Here is a 24,933-nt window from a genome sequence, read left to right as displayed (position 1 = left end):
AGGAAGGGCTGACCTCTGCACTTTGTGCCCCCTTCTGCAGCCCCCAGGGTGGCCCTGGGGGCCAGGGGTGGGCAGGGCAAGGGCAGGTGGGCTCATCTTAGGCTTAGCAAAGCCCTTCACCCCTGCCCCTGGAGCGTGAGATGTCTCTCCCATTTCCTAGCAGAGAAACTGAGGCTCAGAGAGGTTGTGCCACTGGTGGTCACGTCCCCCTTCCCTCCCCCCCTGCCAGGGCACCCCGCTCAAGTATGACACCAGCACGTCCTCCACTGGCTCCAAAAAGCACGACGTGCGCTCCATCATCGGCAGTCCCGGCCGGACGTTCCCGGCCGTGCACCCGCTGGACGTGATGGCCGACACCCGGGCGCTGGAGCGCGCCTGCTACGAGGAGAGCCTGAAGAGCCGGTCGGGTGCCGTCAGCAGCTCGGGGGGCTCCATCACCCGGGGGGCCCCGGTCATCGTGCCTGAGCTGGGAAAGCCGCGACAGAGCCCCCTGACCTACGAGGACCACGCGGCGCCCTTCGCCGGCCACCTACCCCGCGGATCACCAGTGACCACACGGGAGCCCACCCCGCGCCTGCAGGAGGGTGCGTGGGGGAGGGCGCAAGGAGGGGCGGGGCGGGGCGGGGGCGGGGCCGCCGTGGGCTCTAATCTCCGAAAACTGCTTTACCGTCCACCCCTTAGCTCAGGAGCATCCTCTGGGCCGCCACAGCCAGCCCACCTGCCAAACCTGTGGGTTCTGCCTCCAGACCATCCTCAGAATTCTCTGCGTCTCCCTGCCGCCTCCAGTCCACCTGGCTTCCCTGACTACTCTCTTGTGCTGCTATAATCTGCTCCCCAAAACGGCAGCCAGAATACTTTTTTGAAATATTTACATGAGTTACGCCACTGTTCTGCTTAAATCTTTCTAGTGACTTCTCACTGCTCCTAGGGGGAAAAATAAAGTCACTGTTTTTCCGCCATGGCCATGCAGGATCCAGCTCCACCCGCCTTTCCATCTCAGGGCTTTATCTCTGTTACTTGACCACACTCAGCTTTCTTTGCTCAGGACCTTTGCACGTGCAGTTTCCCTATGCTTGAAATGCACCCTCCCCCCTTCAGATCTTTACCTGACTGGTTTCTTTTTGCCCTTCAGGACTCTGTTCAAATGTCACACTGTCAGGGAGGTTACTTATGGTCACCCTCCCCCTTCACTATTCTGGTCACATTCTATCACAGTTTAAATTTTTCATTTATTACTTTGAAATTCTTTTTTGATAACTGGTTGATCATCTGCCTCCTACATTGAATGTCAGCCCCATGGGGGCTAGGGTTTTCCTGTTTGGTTTGGTGGGGGAGCCCCAGCTCTTAGAAAGTACTAGGCATATCGTAGACACATGATAAATATTTTTGGTTGATTGAATGAATGAGAAGAAAAGGGAACAGAAGAATGGATGAGCTTTTTAAAAGAATAAAAAGCAGAAGCAAATGAGTGAATGAGTAAAAACGAAAAATGAACTAGAGGCAAATGGATGGACGAAGAGGCCTGGTTCCTGGGACCCCAGAGACCCTACCCTCAAACGATTTCCCATAAGCACTAGCTGCAACAGCCCCCACGTAGGGCGTGGGACACCCGTGTCTGAGGTCCGATGCCATCTGCACTTGGCTCATCCCCACAGGCAGTCTCTCGTCCAGCAAGGCATCCCAGGACCGAAAGCTGACATCCACGCCCCGGGAGATTGCTAAGTCCCCACACAGCAGCGTGCCTGAGCACCACCCCCACCCCATCTCGCCCTACGAGCACCTGCTCCGGGGGGTGAGCGGCGTGGACCTGTACCGCGGCCACATCCCGCTGGCCTTCGACCCCACCTCCATACCCCGAGGAATCCCTCTGGATGCAGGTGATTTGTCCCAGACCCAAGGAACCCTGTAGCATCAGTGTCAGCCCAAGGGCTCCTCAGGCATCAGCTAGGCTCCACTAGAAGGGGAAGCTGAGGTGCAGGGCAGGGAGAGGGAGGGACCCAACATTGCAGTCATGTCAGCAGTTGAGGTGAGAAAAGAATTTCTCGGGGGGGGTTCTCAGGATCATGCTGGGTTAAACATTTTTTCAATGGTTTTCTTTTCCTGTGAGACTTAATCAGCACCTTGAAAATTGCAAATGTATCAAAAGAGGGCTCAAGGGTGTGCTTTCCCCAAACAGACATGATCTGAAAATCTGTGTAAAAGGACACAGCCCTTAGGTATTTTTGTGATCTGCATTTTGGATACCCTGTGTTTGGGTGAATTTTGATCCCAAGAATATTATCAACAAGAGGCACCCTCGTGTATGTTGGAGAGCAAGGGTTTTTCTACTTTGAGGCTCTCAATTCTGTTTTGTGGGAGTGTTTGGGAGAAGCTGTGGGGGCATTAAGACAGGCAGAGGGGCATTCCCAGCCGAGGTGTGGGCCGGCCTGAACTTATTCCCCTTCTCCTGGCAGCCGCTGCCTATTACCTGCCCCGGCACCTGGCCCCCAACCCCACCTACCCACACCTGTACCCGCCTTACCTCATCCGCGGCTACCCCGACACGGCGGCGCTGGAGAACCGCCAGACAATCATCAACGACTACATCACCTCGCAGCAGATGCACCACAACGCGGCCACCGCCATGGCCCAGCGAGCTGACATGCTGAGGGGCCTGTCGCCCCGAGAGTCCTCACTGGCCCTCAACTACGCCACTGGCCCGCGAGGTGGGTGGGGCGGGGTGCTGCCAGGCACATGGGTGGGCAGGACCCTCTACCCAGAATCAGCCTTATCCCTGGTCTGCCCAGGTTCCTGAAGCACAGGACACGTATGTGCCCACGCCTGTACATCTGCCCTTGCCGAGAGTGGTCACTGTAGAGTCCCAGGTGGTGTCACCTCGCTGAGAGCATGCACAGACCCAGCGGGTGGTTTCTTTTAACTTATTAATATATTTTAGCTGCATGTCGCAGCTTGTGGGATCTTAGTTCCCCGACCAGGGATCAAACCCAGGACCATGGCGATGAAAGCCCACGTCTTACCCACCACCCTGCCAGTGTTTAGAGTTGTGTGTGGTTGCATCCTGGACGACACACGGGCTCTGCGTGTGCCTGTGTGCTGTTGATGTATGTGGTCCTTAAAAAAAAAAACATGTAAATGTAAGGCTGTTTGAATTTCTTGTTCCCTTGATGAGCAACCAGCCTGTGGTTACTTTGCACATGAATATTACACTCTCTAGAAACACTTCCGGAATGTTCTTTCAGAACAACCACGTCCTAGTTAGGGTCTAGTTGTTAAAACTGGTCACACTAGGTATTTCAAACAGTGGGGATTGAATACAAGCAACTGATGGCCTAGGGTCACAGGCAAAAGGGGCACAGCAGTGTATGCAGTGGCGCCACCTGCAAGCTACCTCTACTTCAGGGCTTGGGAGCAAAGGGAGGAAGGGCTGTGAGCAGCCGGCATTCAGACCTAGGGCGTGCACCAAGGAGGGAGCACCAGGCAGTGCTGCTTCTCAGAGGGTGTGCGGTGTTCCCCCGGGTGGTGCGGTCCAGCGAGCAGGCAGCCTGGTTCCTCTCCTCCCCACGTCGCTGCAGCCCCCAGCCCCACCTCCTCTCTCACAGGCATCATCGACTTGTCTCAAGTGCCACACCTGCCTGTACTGGTGCCCCCGACACCAGGCACACCAGCCACGGCCATGGACCGCCTCGCCTACCTCCCCACCGCACCCCAGCACTTCAGCAGCCGGCTCAGCAGCTCACCGCTCTCCCCAGGTGATGCCCCCACCCCAGTGCTGGGCGTCCTTGGGCAGATGCCTTGCCCTCTCTGTTCCATCCCAGAAGATGAGTCGGGGTGGTGGGGGGCGGGGCTTCCTGTCCCTGGGGCTGAGCCTCAGGCCTTTGGGTTTCCAGGAGGCCCCACTCACTTGACAAAACCCACCACCACGTCCTCGACCGAGAGGGAGCGGGAACGGGAGCGCGATCGGGAGCGCGAGCGCGAGCGGGAGAAGTCCATCCTCACGTCCACCACCACCGTAGAGCACGCGCCCATCTGGAGACCCGGTAGGACGGCCGAGCCCCCAGCCCGCGCCCCGGGGGGCGGGGTCTTCGCAGCTGCACCAGGGGTCTGATAGCACAGCTTGCCTCCCCCAGGTACGGAGCAGAGCAGTGGCGGTGGTGGCGGTGGCAGCGGCGGGGGTGGGGGCAGCAGCAGCAGCCGCCCCGCCTCCCATTCCCATGCCCACCAGCACTCGCCCATCTCACCGCGGACCCAGGACACCATCCAGCAGAGGCCCAGTGTGCTGCACAACACGGGCATGAAGAGCATCATCACCTCCGTGGAGCCCAGCACGCCTACGGTCCTGAGGTGGGCCAGGTTGGCACAGGGGAGGGGACAGGCCCATGGTGGGGGGGGCGAGGAGTGGGGGGCTGGTCGCTGGATACAGGTAGAGGAATGTGCGCGCGTACCAATGGGTCCAGGGATAAATGGGAGAGTGAGCGATGGGTGGGCAGAGAGTTGGGTGAGGAGGTAAATTGATGGGTGATTTGGTTAGATGGATGGGTAGTAATAGATTTGGATAAGTGGATATTATCCATTTATATGGATGGATAAGTGGATGGATGACAGGTGAGTAGGTAGGTGCATAGGTGGGTCAGTGGTAGATGGATGGATGACAGACTAGATGAATGGATAGGTAGGTGGACAGACAGATGATAGTGGGTGGACGAATGGACTGGTGGTTAGAGCTAGGTGAATAGGTGGATGAATTGATGGGAGGCTGATTGGATGGTTAGATGGTTACATCGGTGGATGGAGGGTAGATGGGTGAATAGGCAGATGATGGGTCGGGTAAGTGGAGGAATGGATATTTGGTTAGGTGGTAGGTGGGTGGGTGAGTAGATGGGGAGGTGGATAGGTGATGAGCTGGGTAGGTAGATGGATGAGTAGGTGGATGGGGAGTTGGGTGGGTGGATAGGTGAGCAGCTTGGGTAGGTTATGGAGTTCAGGAATGGAGTCTGGAGCAGAGAGGGAGAGAGAGCATGAGGGCTGTGAGGAGAGGCTTTCCTGCTCCCCCAGGGATTCATTCAGCAGAGCCCCACAGGGAGGAGGAGATCGGGTGCCTCTTGTCTGGACCAAGTCCAGAGGTTCCCTGGAGACTGGAGAACCTGCAGAGGTCCCGGATGTGTCTGGTCCCCGGAGTCTACTTCCTATCACAACAGGCCCAAGTCCCCGCTGGTGACCCACCTCCTACCACTGCCCAAGGCCTGTGGGCTGAGCTGCCTGACCGGGGGCAGGTGTTTCCCCAGGGCCCCTCCCTGCCCAGGGACCTGTGTGGAGGCAGCTGCTTCTTCCAAAATGAAGCGTCCCTTCATGCAAGTCTCCCCACACTTGGCTGCTCTAAATCACGCCCTCCCCACCACAATTCCAATTACAAAAAAATAATATCATTTACCAAAAGCATCGTCTTGGTGTCCTCCGAGTCAGTTTCCAGCAGTTATACAGAACAGGAGCACCTGACTCTTAAGAGCAGGGTGCCCAGACATGAGTTCCCACCAGCGACAGCCAGTGAGAAGCTGGAGCAGGAACATCAAAGCCTTCCCCAGTGGCAGCTGAGGAAGACCCTTGAGGGTGAGGGTTAGTGAAAGACTTCCTCATGGAAACATTGGACTAGAGAGAGAAGCCAATGAGAGATAGAGTCGGGCCAGCTCATGTCCAAGACTATCTTTGAAGGTCAGCGGAGAAGGCAATGGCACCCCACTCCAGTACTCTTGCCTGGAAAATCGCATGGACGGAGGAGCCTGGTAGGCTGCAGTCCATGGGGCCACTAAGAGTCAGACATGACTGAGCGACTTCACTTTCACTTTTCACTTTCATGCACTGGAGAAGGAAATGGCAACCCACTACAGTGTTCTTGCCTGGAGAATCCCAGGGACGGGGCAGCCTGGTGGGCTGCCGTCTATGGGGTCACACAGAGTCAGACATGACTGAGGTGACTTAGCAGCAGTAGCAGCAGCAGTTGAAGGTCAGAGGGAGTGCATTTGTGTATTTCTTCCTCCTGGTGGGCTTGCAGTAGGTCTCCTGCCCTGTGCTGGGTATGGGGGATATGGTGATGCAAGCCCTGCCCTCTTAGGGCTTATGGTTTAGACCAAGGCAGCAATCAGGGAAGGCTGCCTGAAGGAAGAGGCATGGGACTCTCGAGTAGCCAGCTCCAGCCCAATTGGAGTGAGGAGAGCACTCCGGGCAGAGAAGACAGCAAGAAGCCCTGTGTGGCCCCTGGTGGCTGAGGTGGAAGAACTGGGTGCCCCTGCCCTTTCCTCTAACCACCCACCCTGGCCCACACTCAGGGCCTTTGCCCTTGGCGTTCTGATTCTTCACGGGGCTTGCTTACTTCCTCTCTAGCTCATATGCCAGCCCCTCAGGGAGACACCCTACCCCACCCATGCCTGAGAGCTCCCTTGCTGTTTGCTTGTTTTCCACCCAGAATCGTTACCTTCAAGCAACTGCCACAATAATAGGAGTTTAATTTATCATGTTATCATATGAGCCTGTACGTAGTGTGTCTCCTCGCCTAGAACATAAGGCAGTTTTGTCTGTTTTGTGCCCTGTCATATCCCTGATGTCTAGAACAGTGCCTGACATAGTAGGTGCTCAGTAAGAGGTTTTGGGTTGATGGGATCATGGATGGATGGGTGGTGGGTGGATGGATGAATGCATGGATGGGTAGATGGATGGATGGATGGGCGCATGGATGGATGGATGGATGGATGGGTGGATGGATGGGTAGATGGATGGATGGATGGATGGGTAGATGGATGGATGGGTGCATGGGTGGATGGATGGATGGGTAGATGGATGGATGTGTGGGTGGGTGGATGGATGGGTAGATGGATGGATGGGCGTGTGGGTAGATGGATGGATGGATGGGTAGCTGGATGGATGGATGGGTGCGTGGGTGTGTGGGTGGATGGTTGGATGGGTAGATGGATGGATGGATGGGTGCATGGGTGTGTGGGTGGATGGATGGATGGGTAGATGGATGGATGGGTGCGTGGGTGGATGGATGGGTGCGTGGGTGGATAGATGGACGGATGGGTGCGTGGGTGGGTGGATGGATGGGTAGATGGATGGATGGATGGGTGCATGGGTGCCTGGGTGGATGGATGGGTAGATGGATGGATGGATGGGTGCATGTGTGGATGGATGGATGGGTAGATGGATGGATGCGTGGGTGGGTGGATGGATGGGTAGATGGATGGATGGATGGGTAGATGGATGGATGGGTGCATGGGTGGATGGATGGATGGATGGATGGGTATGTGGGTGGATGGATGGGTAAATGGATGGATGGATGGGTGCATGGGTGGATGGATGGATGGATGGTGGATGGATGGGTGCATGGGTGTGTGGGTGGATGGATGGATGGGTGCGTGGGTGGATGGATGGGTGCATAGGTGGATGGATGGATGGATGGATGGGTAGATGGGTGGATGGATGGGTGCGTGGGTGGATGGATGGACAGATGGATGGGTACATGGATGGATGGGTGCATGGGTGTGTGGGTGGATGGATGGATGGGTGCGTGGGTGGATGGATGGATGGGTAGATGGATGGATGGATGGGTGCATGGGTGGATGGATAGATGGGTGCATGGGTGCGTGGGTGGATGGATGGGTGTGTGGGTGGATGGATGGATGGATGGGTGGATGGATGGATGGGTGCATGGGTGGAAGGATGGATGGATGGTAGATGGATGGATGGATGGGTGCATGGGTGTGTGGGTGGATGGATGGATGGATGGGTGCGTGGGTGGATGGATGGATGGGTCCGTGGGTGGATGGGTGGATGGATGGATGGTAGCTGGATGGATGGATGGGTGTGTGGGTGGATGGATGGATGGGTAGATGGATGGATGGGTGCATGCGTGGATGGATGGGTAGATGGATGGATGGATGGGTGTGTGGGTGGATGGATGGATGGATGGATGGGTGCATGGGTGCCTGGGTGGATGGATGGGTAGATGGATGATGGATGGGTGTGTGGATGGATGGATGGATGGGTACATGGGTGGATGGGTGCATGGGTGTGTGGGTGGATGGATGGATGGGTAGATGGATGGATGGATGGGTGTGTGGGTGGATGGATGGATGGATGGATGGGTGCATGGGTGGATGGATGGATGGATGGTAGATGGATGGGTGCATGGGTGTGTGGGTGGGTGGATGGATGGGTAGATGGATGAATGGGTGCGTGGGTGGATGGATGGATGGATGGATGGGTAGATGGATGGATGGGTGCGTGGGTGGATGGATGGATGGATGGGTGTGTGGGTGGATGGATAGATGGGTAGATGGATGGATGGATGGGTGCATGGGTGGATGGATAGATGAATGGATGGGTAGATGGATGGATGGATGGGTGTGTGGGTGGATGGATGGATGGATGGATGGGTGCATGGGTGGATGGATGGATGGATGGTAGATGGATGGGTGCGTGGGTGCATGGGTGGATGGATGGATGGATGGTAGATGGATGGGTACATGAGTGTGTGGGTGGATGGATGGATGGGTAGATGGATGAATGGGTGTGTAGGTGGATGGATGGATGGATGGGTAGATGGATGGATGGATGGGGTAGGTGAGGCCCTATGGCATGGGGTCTCGCAGGCCACAGTTGGGAGGGTTTATTTTGGGGAATGTGGGAGCTATTCTGGGCAGTGGCGACCCCTCAGAGTGTCAAAGTGAGTGAGTGACCCTGCCTCAGCCTCAAGGGCCACAGCTACGACTCCTGCAGCTGCTGACCCTCCCTCTCTCCTCCCCCAGGTCCACCTCCACCTCCTCGCCTGTCCGCCCAGCTGCCACATTCCCACCCGCCACCCACTGCCCGCTGGGCGGCACCCTCGACGGGGTCTACCCCACCCTCATGGAGCCTGTCTTGCTGCCTAAGGAGGCCCCTCGGGTCGCTCGGCCCGAGCGGCCCCGCGCGGACGCTGGCCACACGTTCCTCGCCAAGCCTCCAGCCCGCGCCGGGCTGGAGCCCGCTTCCTCCCCCGGCAAGGGCTCTGAGCCTCGGCCCCTGGCGCCCCCCGGCTCCGGCCACGCGGCCATCGCCCGCGCCCCAGCGAAGAGCCTCGCGTCCCACCACGCCAGCCCGGACCAGCCGGCCCCCCCCGCCTCAGCTGCGGACCTGCACCGGGAAAAGACTCAAAGTAAACCCTTTTCCATCCAGGAATTGGAACTCCGTTCTCTGGGTAAGACCACCCTGACAGCGGCCACCTTCATAGACGCGATAATCATGCGTCAAATTGCTCACGATAAAGGGCCGCGAGAAGGAGGTTCGCTGGCCAACGACTCCCCTCGCGATGGTAAGACTTCCGGCCCCGCCGCCCACCCACCCCGTCTTGTGGCCTAAAGATATTTTCAGATCTCTGCTTTTTATTTTTCCCCTCCCCCCATTTTTCGTTGGTTTTGGTATTTTGTTTTGAAGCTCGTCTTCGTCGATTGCACGCTCTGATGATTCCTCAAGCTGCGCCTACCCACCCCTCCGATCGGAGGGGGGAGCACTGCATCATTTGCACATCGTTTTTATCGTGATTTTTCTTTTTTCTTTTGGATTTTCGCTTTTTTTTCCTTTAATGAATGGATCTGTGATTTTGACTCCAGCCGCGCCTCCCATCTCCCTCTTTGTACCTTTGTCTGGGGAGCGGGGCTGCGGAGGGGCGCAGGCCCACGCCTTTGCCTGCTGCTGTGTGTGGTTCGGAGGCTGCCTCCCCCACCCCGCCCCACTGCCCCCGAGGCGTACAGTGAGGGGGACGTCAGGGAGGAAAGAGAAACACCCTCCCGCTTCCCAGGAGGAGCTGGGAACCTGGCCCCAGCGTCCTCTGCCCAGGTTGTGAGGGGGTCTTGGGGATGCTCTGGCCCCATGTCTACCTTGCCGACCCACCAGCCAGCTTCCCCAGGGAAGAGGGGAGTCTTCTGTGCCTGTCTCCCACCTCCAGCCCCAGCTCAGGGCTCCTCTGTGCTGGAGAGGGGGATGTGGGCGGACAACCCTGGGATCTGAGTGTCACTCGCCACCACACTGACCTCACACCCTCGCCACCCATCCGCTACCTCTACACTCCCTTGCCCGAAACCCATCCTGCGCCATCTCAGTCCCCACGTCCGGCCCCCACCAGCCGGGTCTGTCTCCGGTCCCCCTTTGGCACCTTGTTGCTGTCCGTCTCTCACTGTCTCTGGGTCTCTCTCCATCTCCCTCCACCTGTCTGCCTGTGTGTCTCGTTCTCTGCCTTTCTTCTCCGTCCACCTCTCTCTGCAGTGCTGTCTCACCCTCCTTTCCCGACATGTCCCCACCCCTGGCTGGCCAGCAGCCCTCACACTGGCTCACTCCCGCTCTCCGTCTGCCCAAATCTTCCCCGCCTCTGGCCCGGGGGAACCCATCCAGCGTGGAGGGGCGGGCTGGGAAGGGCAGCCCTGGCCCTGGCTTTGGCCTAACTCAGGGCCTCGCCCGGCTGCAGGTTACCACGGCGGCAGCTACAGCCCCGACGGGGTAGAGCCCGTGAGCCCCGTGAGCTCGCCCAGCCTGACCCATGACAAGGGGCTCCCCAAGCACCTGGAGGAGCTCGACAAGAGCCACCTGGAGGGAGACCTGCGGCACAAGCAGCCAGGTGGGGTCCTGCCCCACACAGATGGGGAAGCCAAGGCACTCGGAGGTGGTGGAGTCAGCCCCGTGTCTCAGCTCAAAGGGCGGAGCTGGGATCTGAGGACGGCAGCCCCGGGGGGCACCGGCCTTGCCCACCCCGGCCACGCCCTGACCAGCCCTGCTCTGCCCGCAGGCCCAGGAAAGCTCAGCGGTGAGGCGGCACACCTCCCACACCTGCGGCCGCTGCCCGAGAACCAGCCCTCGTCCAGCCCGCTGCTCCAGACCACCCCAGGGGTCAAAGGTCACCAGCGGGTCGTCACCCTGGCACAGCACATCAGTGTAACTACCCCACCTCGTCATTGCCTTTGCACCTGGGGCGGGACTAGGTCCTGAGAAAGGGAGGGGAGGAGGGTCCACACGTCCTCTGACAGGTAAACTGAGTCCTGGGTAGGGGTGGGGGGCGAACCAGGGATCTGGGGGTTGACAAGGGCACGTCATGCCGGGGGTCCCAGAGTCGTCTCCAACTCAGGTGTCCCTCCTCCTCCACTGATGGGGCGTCAGGTGCACAAGCTCATCCACGATCCATACCTCACACACGCTGGCCAGTTGAATCTGACCCATCTTGGGCCCAGGTGGGGACTTCGGGCCTCACCCCATGCACCTGGGGGCATTGAGCTGCTATAAACAGGCTCAAAGCTCCTGGGGAGCCGAGGACCACGCCCCAAGGTTCTACCCCCAACGCTAGCTCAGCCCTCACCCCATCTGGAAGGTTCTGGCAGCTGGCTGGCACCTGACCGTTCATGTCTCCTCTGATCCTTGGCCTGCAGGAGGTCATCACGCAGGACTACACGCGGCACCACCCGCAGCAGCTCAGCGCGCCCCTCCCCGCCCCCCTCTACTCCTTTCCCGGAGCCAGCTGCCCTGTCCTGGACCTTCGCCGCCCGCCCAGCGACCTCTACCTCCCACCCCCGGACCACGGCACCCAGGCCCGTGGCTCACCCCACAGTGAAGGGGGCAAGAGGTGAGCAGGGGTGGGAGACGGGGTGCCCCTTGCCAGCCCCCACCGAGGAGCTTCGTGAGGTGTCTGCTGCGGGAAGGCTGAAGCTAAGGGAGGTGGGGAGTTGGCTCAAGGTCACAGAGCAGCTGGACCCCTAGCTGATATGTACACCACACTCTGTGGGGGTTCCAGGCACCAAGCTAAACCCTTCACACACGCCAACCAGGATCCTCACCACAGCCTCAGGAAGTATAGGCAGTGTTACCCCATTTCACAGATGAAGAAACTGAGGCATGGAGCAGTGAACTCACTTGCCCACAGGGACGCAGCCAGTAAGTGGCAGAGCTGGGATTCAAAGCAGAGCTGTGTGACGTGAGAGCAGCCTCCTAGCAGGCACCCATGCACTTCACACTCCTGGTTACCCCGAGGGGCCCCTGGTCGGAGAGGAGAGGGAAGGGCCCCCCTGAGGGCCCTCCATTAGGATGAGGGAGCCACTCCGGGTAGCACACAGAGGAAAGGAGATGGCAGGATGTCCTTGGGGGAGCAATGGGGTCCCTGGCGTGGGGGAGCAGCAGGGGTTCAACAAAGTGCCCCCCATGGGCCAAATCCCGCCATAGCCTGTTCTTGCACAGTCCGTGAGCTAAAGACGTTTTTACATTTTTAAAGGATTATTCTTTTTAAATGAAGAAGAATATAGTCGAGACCACAACTGGCCCATCACCCCTGAAATACTTACTATATGGCCCCTTATAGGAAAAGTGTGCTAAGCGCAGGTTTAGAGTGAGGCAGGGCTTGCAGGGGAGTGGAGGGAGGGGTGCACCCCCTTCAAGAGAGAGAGCTCAGAGCTCTGACCACCGTTGGGACCCTCTCTCCACCCAGGTCTCCAGAGCCAAGCAAGACATCAGCCCTGGGCAGCAGCGAGGATGGTATCGAACCTGTGTCCCCGCCGGAGGGCATGGTGGAGCCTGGGCATCCGCGGGGCACCATGTACCCGCTGCTGTACCGGGACGGGGAACAGGCGGAGCCCAGGTATCTTCTTGGTGGCCCCTCCCCTTCCTGGGGTGCTCAGGAATACAGCCCTTGCCCACCTGTGGCCTCGGTCCACCGCTGTGCAACTGGGGGCTTGACAAGGGCTTCGGGGTGCAACTGAGGACCTCAGACCTACTGTTAAACAAGGTCGAAACTTGGGAGACCTCCATGACAACTTCCAGAGTCTTGGGCTGGGGTCTCTCAGCTCAGGCTGGGCCCCTGTTGCCGACACTTGAGGATCTGACATTTAAAGAGCTAAATGTTCTGAACCAAGCCAGGGCCCAGGGTGGGGATGGAGGCAGAGAAAAAAACCCCCTCATCTCAGGGGAAGGTGTGATCTGAGCCTGTTTTGGTTCCACAAGCCCTTTTCTGGGCGTCTGACTGTGGTAGGGAGACAGGTATGGCCCACCAGGACAGCTGGGGTTCTCCAGAGATATTCTGAGCCAAGGATAGAGGATTTCAGGAGACATGGTCCCTAAGAGACCAAGGAAGCAGGCTCGGGGGTGGGAGAAGCATCATTCTGAATTTCTAAGGCAGCTCAGGTGGTAAGCGCCCCGTCATCAAGGGTGTGCAACCTCAGCGCCAAGTGAACTGACCTGGGATGTCTGATTCTTACAACAGGATGGGCTCCAAATCTCCAGGCAACACCAGCCAGCCGCCAGCGTTCTTCAGTAAGCTGACCGAGAGCAACTCGGCCATGGTCAAATCTAAGAAACAGGAGATCAATAAGAAGCTGAACACCCACAACCGGAATGAGCCAGAATACAGTAAGGGGCCCACCTCTCCCCGGGAGCGGGGTGATGGGGGGCAGGATTGGGGACCAGCAGGGCCGGGTGGACCTGCCGACCGCCTCTCCCGCTGGCCCGTCACCTCATGTTCAAGGAGCCCAGGGTGGTCTCTCTTTTTGCTGTAGGTATCTGGTGGCACAGAATGCAGTGCCCAGAATGGTGCCCAGCACACAGAGGGCTCTCGGGGAATATTTGCATGAACGGGCCAGTTCACGCTGGGCACCAGCAACTGAGGTCATGCTCATACAAGGGCTCCATGTGTCTGCCACTCACGGTGTTCCTCACATATGTGATTTTCCCCTGTTTGTGTGGTTCCTGGATGTCAGTCCTAGCTCAGCTCCCCACCCCTATTAGCACAGCGCCTGGCCCATAACAGACGCTCAGGAGAACCTGTGAGCTGGTAAACCAATGAATGGAGGGTCCTCACATCCCCAGCTTCAAAGAGCTCTTTAGTCAGGGGGAGTTCGAGGGCCTTGCAGAGCCTTTTCTTCTGGGGCTGGCATCACAGCCTTTCAGACAGTCCCTGGCCCAGGCTGTTAAGTCCAGAACCTTGTCCAGTACCGTGCACTGGCCAGTGGATGAGCAGCCCCCGAGAGCTGGCTCAGAATGCAAAATCTCAGATGTCAGGGCCACCTGGCTGTGACCTCTGTCACCCCATTGGTCACCAGGATTGATTTGGCTGACCTGGCTGTCTGGCAGGTGTCCCCTTCCTCCCTCACTGCTGCACGCGTGTGCCTCCCAGAGCCGTGCGCACAGTTAAAGAGGATGACCCCCTCTTTGGTCAAGGGTGTATGAGTAGCTCTGTGCTCCCCTCTAGCTGTGCTAGAACCTCCACACAAGCACTCAGAGTCCATTTGTAGGAGAATCCCATGGACAGAGGAGCCTGAAGGGCTGCAGTCCATGGGGTCTCTTGCAAAGAGTCAGACATGACTGAGCAACTTAGCACACACACATAGGGTAGTCAAACTTCCAAAACTCGAGACATAGCCAAGTGAGGTGTTATGTATGGCAGGCTGTCTTTTTTAAAAAGAAATACAGACTCTCAAGTGCTGCCCCAGGTGGTGCTAGTGGTAAAGAATCCAGCTGCCAATGCAGGTAGATGTCAAGAGACACGAGTTCAATCCTTGGGTCGGGAAGATCCCTTGGAGGAGGGCATGGCAACCCGCTCTAGTATTGTTGCCAGGAGAATCCCATGGACCGAGACTAGGCCTGCTGCATTGCACAAGCTCCTGGCTGGCGCACCTTGCCTAGACCAGACAGGGAAGCGGGGCGGGTGGCAGGGGCGTGGGGTGGGGGGGACGGGGCAGATGATTTCCAGGATCCATGGGCCCATCGCCCTCTCCCTTCTTATCATCCCCCTCCAGATATCGGCCAGCCGGGGACGGAGATCTTCAACATGCCCGCCATCACCGGAGCAGGTAACCATCCATCCCGGGGGCCGCCAGCCCTGTGCCTGTCCCCCCACCCCAGCCCTGTCACTATGCACCCTGGGGAGGTCACACTGGGTGTCTGGACCCAGGAGGAGACTCGGGAGTGAGGTCATGGAGGTCTCTGGGCCCCACATTGGCTGTAGCCGTGGTGACAAGCAGCCTTTCTCAGTTCGAGTGTGTCCCCTCCTCTGGTCTAAGCAAACCTTGCAGTGGGGATACAGATGCACATAAAAGGCCGGAGGCGGGGGAGGGAGAGGCCTGCAATGAGTCTCTATTTGAAGTTCAATTTCAAGGCCTCCTGGTGCATTTAGGACAGTGTTAGAATCACACACAGCTGTCCAGAAACTTGCCCGGCTTGTTTGTTGGGGTCTCAGATGGAGACTCGAGTCTGTGGATGGGGAGTGAGCCTGTGTGCATATAGGCTGCCCTCGCGGTCCAGGTGGGCATTTTATATAGTTAGAGCATCAGTTTTTCTTGAAAATGCTAGCCAGGGGGCTAGGGGAACACTGCAGATGTATTCTGAGAGGAGCGTAAAATCCACACGTGTGTTAAAGCTGAAACTTAAGCCTTCTATGATGCGTTGGAAGCCCTTGGGGTTGGATCCCCCAGCCTCCAGTAGGGGCCACACTGTGCATTTCTGCTGCCTCTGTAGGGCTGGGTGGGGAAGGGCCTTGTGTCTGGTGTGAAAAGGCTGAGCCCAGAGCAGATGGGGCTGACGCTCTGCCAGAGTGGGAGCATCTTCGGGAGGAACACAGGGGGACATATTGACCTTCTCTGGGGCCATCACAGCTCCAGGCACAGGGTGAGCAAAAGACAACTATTGGATTGTATCAAGGGGCCACGGGGCCTCTAAATGCTGAGCCTTAGGCAACAGGGAGGAGGCAGTTTGGTCGAAACAACAAGATGGTCAGAAATGGATGTTTCCAGAATGTTCCGAACCTTGACTGAAACACTGAGACACGCAGGTGCACGTATATGTAGAAATTCATGCGCAACAACCAAGATTTATGTGAAAACTTGTATATAAATTAGATCCAACTTTTTTTTTTCTGAAGCCATGTAATCCAAACAAAAGAATTTCCCCCAGACCTTAGTCTCTGCTGCTTTAGCTCCTGCTTCAGGACTGGTGGTGGGTCAGCTTCCTGACTAAGCACCAGTCAGACCATGTATCCATGACCTTGGTGTCAGGCTCATCTGTGATTGTAGGATGCTAACCTACTGAGGAACCATCATGACCAGCATCCCTCACATCTTTTTTTTCCACTTCCCTCTGTTTAAGTTTGTAGGATCATAAATGCTCTCCCTGCCCCTCCACCCATCCATCACCCCTGTAGGAAAATTTGCTTTTTCTTGATGGACATGGCTTTTTTTTTATTTGAAGTGCTGATGAAACATGGCCAACACCCAGTTAAAAAAAAAAAAAAAAAGTCAAGGGGTCTTGTGGCTGTGAACGAGTTTGAAAGTAAAAGGAAGAAGAGAAAAAGGAAACGTAGACAGCAGATAGTTGCTTTAGAAATGTGATCTTAGAAGCTGCCGTGTCACCAAGTCAGCAGTCCAGTTTACAGATGAGTCAGGGGTCAGCCAGACTTGCTAATCATACAGTTGGCTCGGAGCAAAAGTTTTAAAATTCATGAAAAATTCTGCCTGGTGGCAGGCAGAGAGCTTTGTCGGCGGTTTTTGAAAGCGAAGTCTGGTTTAACAACAACAAAAAATACCCCAAAGAGGCACATTCCCCAGGGTTTGCAAAATTAGTCCCTAGGAAACACGAGAGGGTCAGAAAACCTGGTGAACAGAAAAAGAGGAGTAACTGGCTTGACTTCGCAGTGGGTGTCTGGAAGGCTCCACGGGGGCAACCGTCGATCGGACCACTGTGGGCCGGGGTGGCCGGGCGGGCGCGGCCAGGCCACTGTCTCCAGCTCTGCCCTGACCCCCGCACGCACCGTAACTGCATGGCTGCCACCCTCCCTCACCGTCCGTCTCTGCACCTCTCTCTCCTCGTGGCTCCCTGGGTGGGGAGAAGGCGTGGGAGGAGAGTTAGGCCCCAGCTGTGGGGGGGTGGGGGACAGACAGGGGGCTGGGGGCTCCCAGGTGGGGGCAGCCAGAGGACTGTCTGGTCACCTTCCCCCCGTCCCTCTCCGCAGCCCTGGGAACCAAAGAAGGACTCCCCCATGCCCAGCGCTGCACGCAGGCTGGGCTTAGTTTCCCCACAGCCCTTTCCCCTCAATAAGGGAACCTCTGATCCCGCCCTCCACCCCACTCCCTGTTTTTAAGTCCACTTGGATTTTAAATAATGACGCAGCCCCAGCTGGGGTTAGGGAGCCAGAAAGAGCTTCCGATTCCCCAGAGGGCAGAGTAGAAGTGAGGCTTGGTGGGGGGTGATGAGCATGTAACTTCCCCAAAGCCCACCTCTCCCCCTCACCCGCACCAGGAATCCCTAAGAGTCTCCAGTGTCCGAGTCAGAGGGAGGCCTCCCACCCATCGCCCCACAGGGAAGACCAGGGCGGGCGGGGTAGACAGGGAAACCGATCGTCGCTTTGCCGAAATGTGCTCACTGTGTATTCTCTCTTCTCCTCCCTCTCTCCCTCTGTGCTTCTCTCTCCCTCCCCCTCTGGCCCCCTCCTGGCCCCTCTGTGTGTGTGTCTCTCTCCCAGGCCTCATGACCTGCAGAAGCCAGGCGGTGCAGGAGCATGCCAGCACCAACATGGGGCTGGAGGCTATTATTAGAAAGGCGCTCATGGGTAAATATGATCAGTGGGAAGAGCACCCGCTCAGCGCCAATGCTTTTAACCCTCTGAATGCCAGTGCCAGCCTGCCCGCTGCTGCTATGCCCATAACCGCTGCTGACGGACGGAGCGAACACGCACTCACCTCGCCAGGTCTGCAGGCCTCCTCCCGCCTCGGCCCTCCAGCCCCGCCCGCCCGCCCCGTCTTTCCCCACCCTGGTGTCATTAATCCTCCCGCCTCCTCCTCCTCCTCCTCCTCCTCCTCCTCCTCCTCCTCCACGGTCCTCTGACCAACGCCCCCCCTCCCGCCCCCCACCCCCAGCTTTGGAGCTTGTGACTTGACTTTTTTGTGCGTGTTTGACGTGGTCCTGGAGTTGGCTAACCCCAAGCTGGGCGGGCACCCCCAGGTGTCCCAGTTGCCCCGGGTCCGCCCTTGCCCACTGGGCACGAAGGAGCTGCCGCTTTTCTAAAACCACTCACACCGCTGCCCGAGCCCTGCCCCGCCTTCCTCGAACCCTGCCGGACACAGGTCCCCGGATGCCCGCGTCCTGGCCTCTGTGTCTCCTTGGGGGCGATCGGGCTGGAGTGAGGACCTTACCTTCTGTGTGTGGATCGAGGGGACCCCTGGGCTCATGGGCAGCCAGGCCAGTGGGCTCTGTGCCTGCAGTGGCCACCATGCATGTCCACGGCTGGCCCTCGGGCCTGCTGGGGAGGAGACCAGGGTCTGTGTGCCAGACCCAAACTCAGATGAGTTAGGGAAACCACACGGACCGGCTCGCCCTTAGCCCTGGGTCCCTAATCATAACCACATATCAGAGCAAGGGCTGGGCAAGGAGAGCGCTTGAACCATTTTTCTAACCTGGACGCTGTGGCCCCAGGACGTTTCTGGACTTAAGGCGAGCCGAGGCCTGGCCTCAGGGCCCCTGGCTTCCCTGCAGAGGGCCTGCACCCCCCCAGGCCCCAGCACAGTCCTAGGGCCATGGTCAGGGTCAAGCCAGAGGCCTGAGGCTTTGTGCTTGGAGTGTTAGCCCATAGTGGGTAGATGGGCCTCGGGGCAGCCTGAGGGGGCTTTGCACATAGTTCTATCCACTGCCCTAGTAGAAACCCCTGCACATCCAGGCGCATGGCTGGGTCTGGACATCTGGTTGACCTCTTTGGCTTCCCAGGGGCGTGGGCTGCTGTTCCCCCTCCCTGGGGGGCCCAGGAAGCAGGGGGTCAGGGCCTCACCCATCCCCCAGTCCCCACAGCATGAGACCTGTCCTCACAGTCCAACGCGGCCCCTTCCGTGTGTCTCCCTGCAGGTGGCGGCGGGAAGGCCAAAGTCTCCGGCAGACCCAGCAGCCGAAAAGCCAAGTCCCCAGCCCCGGGCCTGGCGTCTGGGGACCGGCCACCCTCCGTCTCCTCGGTGCACTCGGAAGGAGACTGCAACCGCCGGACTCCACTCACCAATCGCGTGTGGGAGGACCGGCCCTCGTCCGCAGGTGGGCACCTGGGCTGGGCAAGGGGGCCAGGCCAGCTGCTTGAGCACCTACCGTGCACGGAGCGTGTGGTCAGGCCTGTTCTGAGAAAACCACTCAGGGCCCTGCCCAGCTAAACTCAGGCTTGCACAGGGTCAGGACACTTCCTGTAAGGGCCCAGCTGGAGGGCAAGGGTGCAGTTAGAGAGGATGAAGGATTCCGGAAGTGAAGAGAGAAGCTCGTGGGCAGGGACCAGTCCCATGGGTTTGCAGGGGGTTGCAAGGGAGCCCCCCACCCCCGATTTCTCTCTGAGTGTGGGGAGGTCCCTAGTGGAGGTTCAGGAGATCCCTTGGCTGCAGAACAAGCCCCAGGGACAAGGGCAGGAGCAGCGAGGAGGCTCCTGCAGGGCTGGAAGATAGGCTGCTGGGCATGGATGGGATGGGAGTGGTGGCAGGGAGTCCAGGCGGGAAGTTTGAGAACCTTCAGGAGATAGAAGGGGCAGCCGAGGCAGGAGGGCGAGGCCCCAGAGTTGCAGGTGGGTGGGGCCCACAGGGACTGCCTGGCTCACCGAGTTGTCTCTCCCGGTCTCTCCGGCAGGGTCCACCCCATTCCCCTACAACCCCCTGATTATGCGGCTGCAGGCAGGGGTCATGGCCTCCCCGCCCCCGCCCGGGCTCCCCGCGGGCAGCGGGCCCCTGGCCGGCCCCCACCACGCCTGGGACGAGGAGCCCAAGCCGCTGCTCTGCTCGCAGTACGAGACGCTGTCCGACAGCGAGTGACGGTCAGAGCGGGGAGGGGGCAGCGAGCAGCTGGAGCAGCGGGGCGAGGAGCGGGCGGCCGCCGACTCCCCGCACCGAGGAAGGAGCCCCTGAGTCTGCCTGTGCGCCCATCCGTCCGTCCGTCCGTCCGTCCAGAGCCGGCATCCTTGCCTGTCTAAAGCCTTAACTACGACTCCCGCCCCGGCTGGCCCGCGCAGTGACCTTACTCAGGGGATGTTTACCTGGTGCTCGGGAGGGGAGGGGCCGGGCCGGGCAGGGGGCGCAGCAGGCGTGTGTGGCAGCCACACGCGTACAGCCGGGGCGGCCAGGGACCCAAAGCAGGACGACCACCCACCTCCCACGCCACTGCCTCCCCCCTTAACGCATTTGGAACCAAAGTCTAAACTGAGCTCGCAGCCCCCGCACCCCCAGCCCCGTCTGCCCCCAACCCCCCTCCCGCTTAGCACTCTGGACAGACGGACACGGGCCCTGTCCAGGCCCCAGCACTCTTTTCCCCGGGCCCCAGGGGCTGCCCCAGCCGACGAGACCGCGGGAAACCGAATCAGGCCAGGTGGGCAGGCGACAGGGCCGGGTGCGGCCTGGGGCGAGCGGCTGCTCCGAGGAACTGGACTGTTTCGTTCACGCAGCATTGCCGCAGCGGCGGGAAGGAAAGGCAGGTGTAAATGATATATTGGTTTACAGGGTATATTTTTGATACCTTCAATGAATTAATTCAGATGTTTTAAGCAAGGAAGGACTTACCCAGTATTATTGCTGCTGTGCTTTCGATCTCTGCTTACCGTTCAAGAGGCGTGCGCAGGCCGACAGTCGGTGACCCCATTGTCCGCAGGACCAAGGGGGGGTGGGAGTTGCCGGCCCCCAAGCCCCCCTGCGTCCTCCCTTCCTTGGGCAGAATGAATTGATGGGTATTCTGTGACCGCCATCTGCGCACGGCGGTGGCGTCCTGTCATTTACACATGTTCTTCTCATTAAAAAGCAAATTATACTCGAGTTACAGAGGCTCCTTCTCTATCTCGGACCCGCAGCCCGGAGGGTGGGCAACACAGAACGGGACGGTGGGAGTGTAACCCTGTGGGGGACATGGGCACGTCCCCGGGCTCCCCAGACTCGTCCCATCTGCAGCTGAATGTTGTTCAGTTGCTCAGTCGTGTCCGGCTCTTTGCAACCGCGTGGACTGCAGCAAGCCAGGCTTCCCTGTCCTTTACTATCTCCCGGAGCAAACTTATGTCCATTGAGTCAGGAATGCTATCCAACCATCTCATCCTTTGTCGTCCCCTTCTCCTCCTGCCTTCAGTCTTTCCCAGCATCAGGGTTTTTTCCCAGTGAGTCGGCTCCTCTGCAGGCGAGCATTTATACCAATGGTAAGGACGTCAGTGTGCGGACATTGAACCATCACACCCATGGTGGGAGTATTGAATTTTCACCCACGAGGAGGGTATCGGAAATTCACACCCATGCTGACAGTGTCCAAGACAGGCATCATCAACACTGAACTGTTAAAATACCTCAAAAGTTATTATTCTGGGACTTGGCTGGTGGTCCAGTGGTTGAGAATCCACCTTGTAGTACAGGGGGCACGGGTTTGATCCCTGGTCAGGGAACTAAGATCCCACATGCTGCGGAACAACTCTGCCTGTGCACAGCAGTTAAGATCCCGTATGCCACGACTAAGATGCGGCACAGCCACATAAATAAATACTTTAAAAAGTAAAAATTATTCCACCTACGCCTCGTTAGAAAACAGACAGATCCTTGGCTTTGAATATGAGGCAGAAGAGGGAACAGCCCTCCCACCTCGAGTCTTGAGACATCTGCCGATTGGCGACTTGCGGTTTTGGTTGAACGGGTCTGAAGGGCTGTGCTCTCACGCCTGCCATGTTCCTTCAGGAGCGGAGCCAGTGCTTCAGAGAGGCTGCAGTTCTTAGCAGCAGACATGGTGTGCGGGATGGGCTTTCAGGGTCCGGGGCAGAGGAGAAGAGAGCCAGGGCCGCTGGGGGAGAAATTGCCATCCCCAGCCCAACCTTTAACCTGGTGGTCAACCCAGCACCCCATCTCCCCAGGGTGTAGACCGGGGCATGGGGGGGAGATCTGCGTTCCCAGGGGACTCTGCCCAGCCTCGCTGGCACTACAAATTTACCCTGCGAACCTTTGTTTGCCGTGAAGGGAGTAGGCAGAGGGCTTGAGTCCCACAGCATGCAGCCTAGCACCTGGGCTGCAGTACTGGTGCCGACAAGCAGGTGGCAGTGTTGGGCCAGCAAAGGGTCTTGTCCTCGGCGGGGCCTCCCTCTGCCTGGGGTGCAGGCCAGCCCCCACCTGGAATCCAGGGTGGGTCAGATTGTACTGGCCACACCAGCCACCAGGGGTTAGCCAGGCATGCTGGTGTCACCCAGGATCCCATGGCTCTTCCCTCAGCTGTAGTCAGACCAGGGGTGGGGGTGAGGGGGTAACACAGCTGTCAACCCACAGGGTCATCTCTGCCAGCCCTCTGTCTCCAGGACCTCAGAACTGACACCACCTGGCACCTCTATTCTCAGGGCCGGTAGCACAGACCCCACACCAGGATGTTGGCAGGGCACAGGGAGAACTCAGGTCCTCCTGGTGCCTGCAGAGGGTCCACCCTCTTTTCCAGGCTCAGCCCCCAAAAGGGTTCACCTGACTCCCTTCTGGTTCAGTTTTCTTACTGGTCCATCTTAAAAGGAGCCCAAAGCTGTTCGCATTAATTCTCTGGTAGAGTCTGTCTGCAGTGCAGAAGACCCCAGTTTGATCCCTGGGTTGGGAAGATACCCTGGAGGAGGAGATGGGAACACACTCCAGTGTTCTTGCCTGGAGAATCCCATGGACAGAGGAGCCTGGCAGGCTGCAGTCCATGGGGTCACAAAGAGCTAGACACGACTGAGCAACTAACACTTTCATGCTGTTCCCTGACCCCCATTTTCCTGGAAAACTTTTACACACACTTCAAAACCCAGCTAGGTCGTTCCCTCCTCTAAAACCCATCATCTCTCCCGTCTTCTTGCTCCTCTGGGTCTCTGCTAATACACCACAAGCTACTGGACAGAACCCCTGGAGAGCAAGGCTCTTGCTTTTCTCTTCCTGTCTATTGTTAACCAAGCCCCCTGGTGACTGGTGAGCTGAACTGACACGTGAGGATCACATTCAGTAGGAAATGAGAACGTGGTTTGTGAGGTGGGGGACAGTTATTTAGTGTCCTTGTGTCTCAGTGTGGCGTTGGTTAGAATGCAGATTCCTGAGCCCCACCTGGTGGATATGAATGATTCTCTGGGTTCACCGTGGGGCCTGGGAATCTGTATTCATCCAGCAGCCCAGATGTTTCTGATGCAGATGCTTTGCAGCCCTCCTGATGGCAGGGGTGGTACCCAAGGTTGGAGCTAGAACCCGATCCCTTCAGTTCCTTGTGGCCAGGACATCTCCAGTAAGGCCACAGACAGCTCTTCAGAGGAAGGCCCAGCCCACTGGCCTGAAGAGCTGCCATCCACAGGGAAGGCAGGAATGGGCTGGTCCCCAAGGCACTCAGGTTGGCTCAGGACAAGCCTTCCTGGGCCCAGGTGACTCAGACAAAATGACAACTGACCTGGAACAATCAGGGTGGCTTCCTGGAGGTGGTGGCTCTTGGGGAAGGGATGTGCTGAGTGGGAGGAACCTGTGTGGGCAAAGCATGGGAGGTGAGACCCAGCCAGGGCATTCAGGAGGCCAGGGTGGGTGGACATTGTGTGGGGGCCCTGGAATTTCTGAGACAGAACAAGCAACACCCAGTAAGATGAGGGGCTGGTTTTCTGAAATTGGAGCTCATTGACTTGCGAGGATATGAGTGCTGAGGGGAAAGCAGGCCGGGAAACTAGTGTGGGGCCAGGACAGAGACCCACTGCCTCAGGAAGGGCTCCCATCAAGGGGCCAGACCACGTACGAGACAGGCAGGAGGGAGGTGGTGTAGCCTGCGCGTATGGATGGACGGTGAGGCCAGCTGCCACTTAACGGCTCTGTGACCCTGGCCAAGCCATTTGAACCCTCTGTGCCTTGGTTTTCCCATCTGTAAAATGGGACAATGATATTGCTGGGAGGAGTAACTCAGAGCTGGGCTGTGTAGTTCTGTAGAGACACAGTTTACCAATCTGAGCAGGAGTTGGTGGGGTGAGGCCAGGGAAAAAGACATGAATGGGTTTGTTAGGAAAGGAGAGAGGGGAGGGAAAACTCCAAGTGGTCCACGGACAGTGGCTCATTTGCATATTACCGGGAAGGGGTGGGACTGACTTGATCCCTGGCAGCTGGTGGGAGCGAGCCCTTAGAAGGAAGTGTCTGTCTTCACGCCTCCTCCGGGAAGCCAGGGAAGGTTCAGCTGTGGCAGTCACACGACAGGCTGTCTGTCCATCTCACCCCTCTGGAGTTTGGCCAGGTCCCACTTCCTCATTAGAATGTCTCACCAGCTACTTCACAGGCTCCTTGGGAAGATTAAATGCAAAAAAGTGCTGACAGCAGGGTCAGGCGGTCTGCAGACAGAGAAGGCAGTCCATGTACATGTCGGCTGCCAGGGCCGCTGTTCGCAGCATCACTAAGGGCGGGCGGGGATGAGACTGCCGCCAGGGCACCTGTCTGTAGGTGGGCGGGGGCTGCCAAGTTGGATTTGAGGCCTGTGAGTGTGATGAACCCAGAGACTGGCTGGGGAGACAGCAGAAGAAGCCTAGCAAAGCAGGTCAGGTTGGGTGTGTGGGGCCAGAGCCGGTCCTCCAACCTGGGAAGTGTTTCTGCGGCTGCGTGAGAGATGGATGCCCTGACCCGCCCCCAGGATGGTCCCAGCTTGATTCAATTGCAGCCGAAGCTTTACCAGCATGGATTCTCACTGTCCCAGCCGCCAGGGAGGTGAAATCATGTGCCCATCTTGCAGATGCTCAGAGAAGTAAAGCAAGAGACTCTTTCCGGCCACCACGCCCTTCCCATGTTGGTCTTCCCCTCCCAGGGAGCTTAGTGAGCAACCTCTGCCCCCCAAGTTTGCCCAGTGGATCTGGAGAGCATTGTGGGGAGGACAGAAGACCAAAGTGCCTTCTGCAGGCAGCACCCTGAGCCTCGGTAGTGGGGTCACCAGCCTCTAGGCTCTATTTTAGGG

General features: G+C 58.1%; 1 protein-coding gene across 15 annotated transcripts in view; it reads left to right on the top strand.

Moving 5' to 3' along the window:
- NCOR2 (nuclear receptor corepressor 2) overlaps nucleotides 1-20,804 on the top strand; it is a 237,237-nt gene extending 216,433 nt beyond the window's left edge. For 9 of the 15 annotated variants that reach the window (XM_027567024.1, XM_027567022.1, XM_027567025.1 and 6 more), the window contains 16 exons: nucleotides 230-584; nucleotides 1,656-1,877; nucleotides 2,454-2,705; nucleotides 3,600-3,749; nucleotides 3,888-4,037; nucleotides 4,128-4,341; nucleotides 8,796-9,337; nucleotides 10,487-10,636; nucleotides 10,805-10,950; nucleotides 11,439-11,632; nucleotides 12,488-12,637; nucleotides 13,259-13,404; nucleotides 14,790-14,843; nucleotides 17,507-17,731; nucleotides 18,880-19,059; nucleotides 19,633-20,804. In XM_027567024.1, coding sequence (XP_027422825.1) covers nucleotides 230-584; nucleotides 1,656-1,877; nucleotides 2,454-2,705; nucleotides 3,600-3,749; nucleotides 3,888-4,037; nucleotides 4,128-4,341; nucleotides 8,796-9,337; nucleotides 10,487-10,636; nucleotides 10,805-10,950; nucleotides 11,439-11,632; nucleotides 12,488-12,637; nucleotides 13,259-13,404; nucleotides 14,790-14,843; nucleotides 17,507-17,731; nucleotides 18,880-19,059; nucleotides 19,633-19,814 — 3,312 coding nt within the window. In that variant the 3' untranslated portion in view covers nucleotides 19,815-20,804. The remainder of the gene's footprint in view (nucleotides 1-229; nucleotides 585-1,655; nucleotides 1,878-2,453; nucleotides 2,706-3,599; nucleotides 3,750-3,887; nucleotides 4,038-4,127; nucleotides 4,342-8,795; nucleotides 9,338-10,486; nucleotides 10,637-10,804; nucleotides 10,951-11,438; nucleotides 11,633-12,487; nucleotides 12,638-13,258; nucleotides 13,405-14,789; nucleotides 14,844-17,506; nucleotides 17,732-18,879; nucleotides 19,060-19,632) is intronic. The other 6 variants (XM_027567028.1, XM_027567027.1, XM_027567030.1 and 3 more) reach the window with 4 other exon arrangements.
- The last annotated feature ends 4,129 nt before the right edge of the window (nucleotides 20,805-24,933 follow it).

The sequence above is a fragment of the Bos indicus x Bos taurus genome, chromosome 17 (genome assembly GCF_003369695.1).
Source record: "Bos indicus x Bos taurus breed Angus x Brahman F1 hybrid chromosome 17, Bos_hybrid_MaternalHap_v2.0, whole genome shotgun sequence".
Lineage (NCBI taxonomy): Eukaryota > Metazoa > Chordata > Mammalia > Artiodactyla > Bovidae > Bos > Bos indicus x Bos taurus.
This window is presented reverse-complemented; position numbering and strand designations above follow the sequence as displayed.